This window comes from Daktulosphaira vitifoliae, unplaced genomic scaffold (genome assembly GCF_025091365.1).
Source record: "Daktulosphaira vitifoliae isolate Bord-2020 unplaced genomic scaffold, ASM2509136v1 Scaffold_684, whole genome shotgun sequence".
In the NCBI taxonomy this organism is placed as follows: Eukaryota; Metazoa; Arthropoda; class Insecta; order Hemiptera; family Phylloxeridae; genus Daktulosphaira; species Daktulosphaira vitifoliae.
The window spans coordinates 3365-5755 of NW_026100247.1; the positions used below are offsets into that span (position 1 = coordinate 3365).

Consider the following 2391-nt stretch of genomic DNA (forward strand, 5'->3'; position numbering starts at 1 on the left):
TTTACCATTGAATTTCATATTTTCCGTTAATTCAAATACTTCATTTCTATATAGGAAACACCATTATCGTATAAAACCAAAAGATTTTATTAAATACCTCAAAATCAGTTTTTAATATTAAATTATTTATATTATCTTTCACTACTCTTTTATTCATTTAATCAACCCGTTCTGTAAATTAATTAATCAACTCCCGATACAATACAGGCTCAATGATTTTCTCATAAGACATTTCACTACTTGCTAATTTATTGTCTATTAAATGTCGACACATTGTAGTATATCGTTTACATTTTACATTCATAAGTGTTAAATTTACCGAGTACAATAGATTATAATAATATTAATTGATGCCTTAAACTATTGTAACTTTCAATATTTTTTATTTATTTATTCGTATCTGTTCTGACTATTTCGTTTTGATATGAATAAATTCAATTTCATGTTTGAAATAGTTTACTTTATTTATACAAATACATTTTGTTTCATTTTGTTTCATGTGTGCGGTTACTAACTATATAGACGTGCGATTGTTCCTTTAAATTCATTTTTTATTGTACAAAAAAAAAACCTATTTTACACATGTTTGCGTTCTTAAAATTATACATTCACAATTATATATAAATTTTATTACTCCCTGATTACGATAATTTATAATATTTTTCACTTATGCTATTATAATGATTATAATGATAAATATATTTATTTACTTTTATTTCGATATGAATATATAGCATCTCGCACAGAGCGTTTGAAGTATTGTTGGTCAACCGTGAAATACGATAATGTGTATTCAATTACGAAAATAGGATATAGAGGGAGATTCAATGTTTTATTTTTCAATGACATGTAATTTTTTTTAATAATATTTAATCTTATAACCCGATATGTTACACGACCAATCTTATTTATTTTTGTTTTTTGCCTACTCGATCGCATAGTTAAATATATTATATTTACATTTCAAATATTTTACTTTGAAGAAAATGATTTTTACTTTAAATTACATTTTTTCTTTTTTTATATATAATATGATTTCAAGTATGTAATATTGTTATATCGGTTTTCACTTGATGCACTCTAATATTATCATACACAAAGATTCACTTACTTTATCAGTTTGTATCGACCAAAGAGAGAATAAACATTTCATAATGTTGTCCGACGCAATTATGCTTTTATATATATACATATGGTGGGAACAAATAAATAAACACGGATTGTATTTCAAACAATTTATTATTTATTTTAATAAATATTTAAATATTATTTTAATAAATATTTAAATATTATTTTAATAATATTTATTTTAATAAAAAAAATTATTCCGCACTCTCATTATTGCGTTCTGAAACAAAAAAATTGTACACTTATCGTATGTTGCAACATAGCGAATTTATTGGATTGGAGTTAGAGGCAGAACTGCTCATTAACACATTTGAAAAAGCAACGTTTAGTATATTACAATTACCAAAACAGTTCTACCTCCAATTGTGTTGCACCTATGCATCTCATACCTTGCTCCGGCATTTCTACGTCAGGAGGTGGTGGTCCCTCCTGTAGCTGTGGTGCCTTTTCTTTTGTCGCTTCTAATAGTCTACGCAATTTCGCGACTTCTCGCTTTGCAATTTTCAATCTTTTTTTAATAGTAATTTTTTTTTTAAACGATTCTAAAATAAACATAAATATATTGAACACATGAAAGATAATTGAAGGTTATTTTACCTTTATTTCTGCAGTCCCGCTTTAGGTGATTCGGGCTGTTGCATATAAAACACCCTGCGAAAATTAAAATTTCATTTCAATGTTACTTTTTAAACGGTACGCGTGCATAAATCTATAGTATACTTACGTTTACTTTTTTGTCGCCCGCTTTCGTCGGGCCGACGAGACGACGGCTGCCCGTAAAAATTATTTGTTATAATTGGCTTTATAATAATTTGTTTCATTATTATAACATACAATAATGACTCCACAAATACTACTAAATGATTTTCCCAATCGCAGGGGAATTCATTACCACTCCCACGTCGGACTTTGGACTTGGTTACTTTATAATCTCCGATAGTCAGTATTTGAACCAATTTCAAACAGATCCGGCCGCCGATTTTTGTTGACTTTATTTGTGGCGCTATTTACTTATTTTGCTGTACTTCCGGACTCTCCCCGGGATTCACGTACGATTTACATCGTACTAAAATCTGTTTAATTTTTTTACATAAAACGCAAATGCCTAACCACTGCAAATCAATTTTTTTTGCGCACGACCCGAAATTCACGGTAACACGGCCGCTGGAGTTTTTCGTCACCCGCGTAAGTTGCACTTTGAACCGTGCGACTTTCTATCGTCCGTGTTTCGGACCACGACCGGGTTTCGGTCGTTCTATCGAT

At 29.4% G+C, this 2391-nt stretch overlaps 1 protein-coding gene across 1 annotated transcript; it reads right to left on the reverse strand.

Annotated features, from left to right (window-relative positions):
- Nucleotides 1–1322: 1322 nt before the first annotated feature.
- LOC126909617 (uncharacterized) lies at nucleotides 1323–2385 on the reverse strand. Its single transcript, XM_050692054.1, has 4 exons — nucleotides 1853–2385; nucleotides 1726–1779; nucleotides 1518–1670; nucleotides 1323–1348 (listed from the first exon to the last, which is right to left on the reverse strand). Exons 1-4 carry the CDS (start codon nucleotides 1947–1949, stop codon nucleotides 1323–1325), a joined length of 330 nt encoding a protein of 109 aa, XP_050548011.1. The 5' UTR covers nucleotides 1950–2385.
- Nucleotides 2386–2391: the final 6 nt, after the last annotated feature.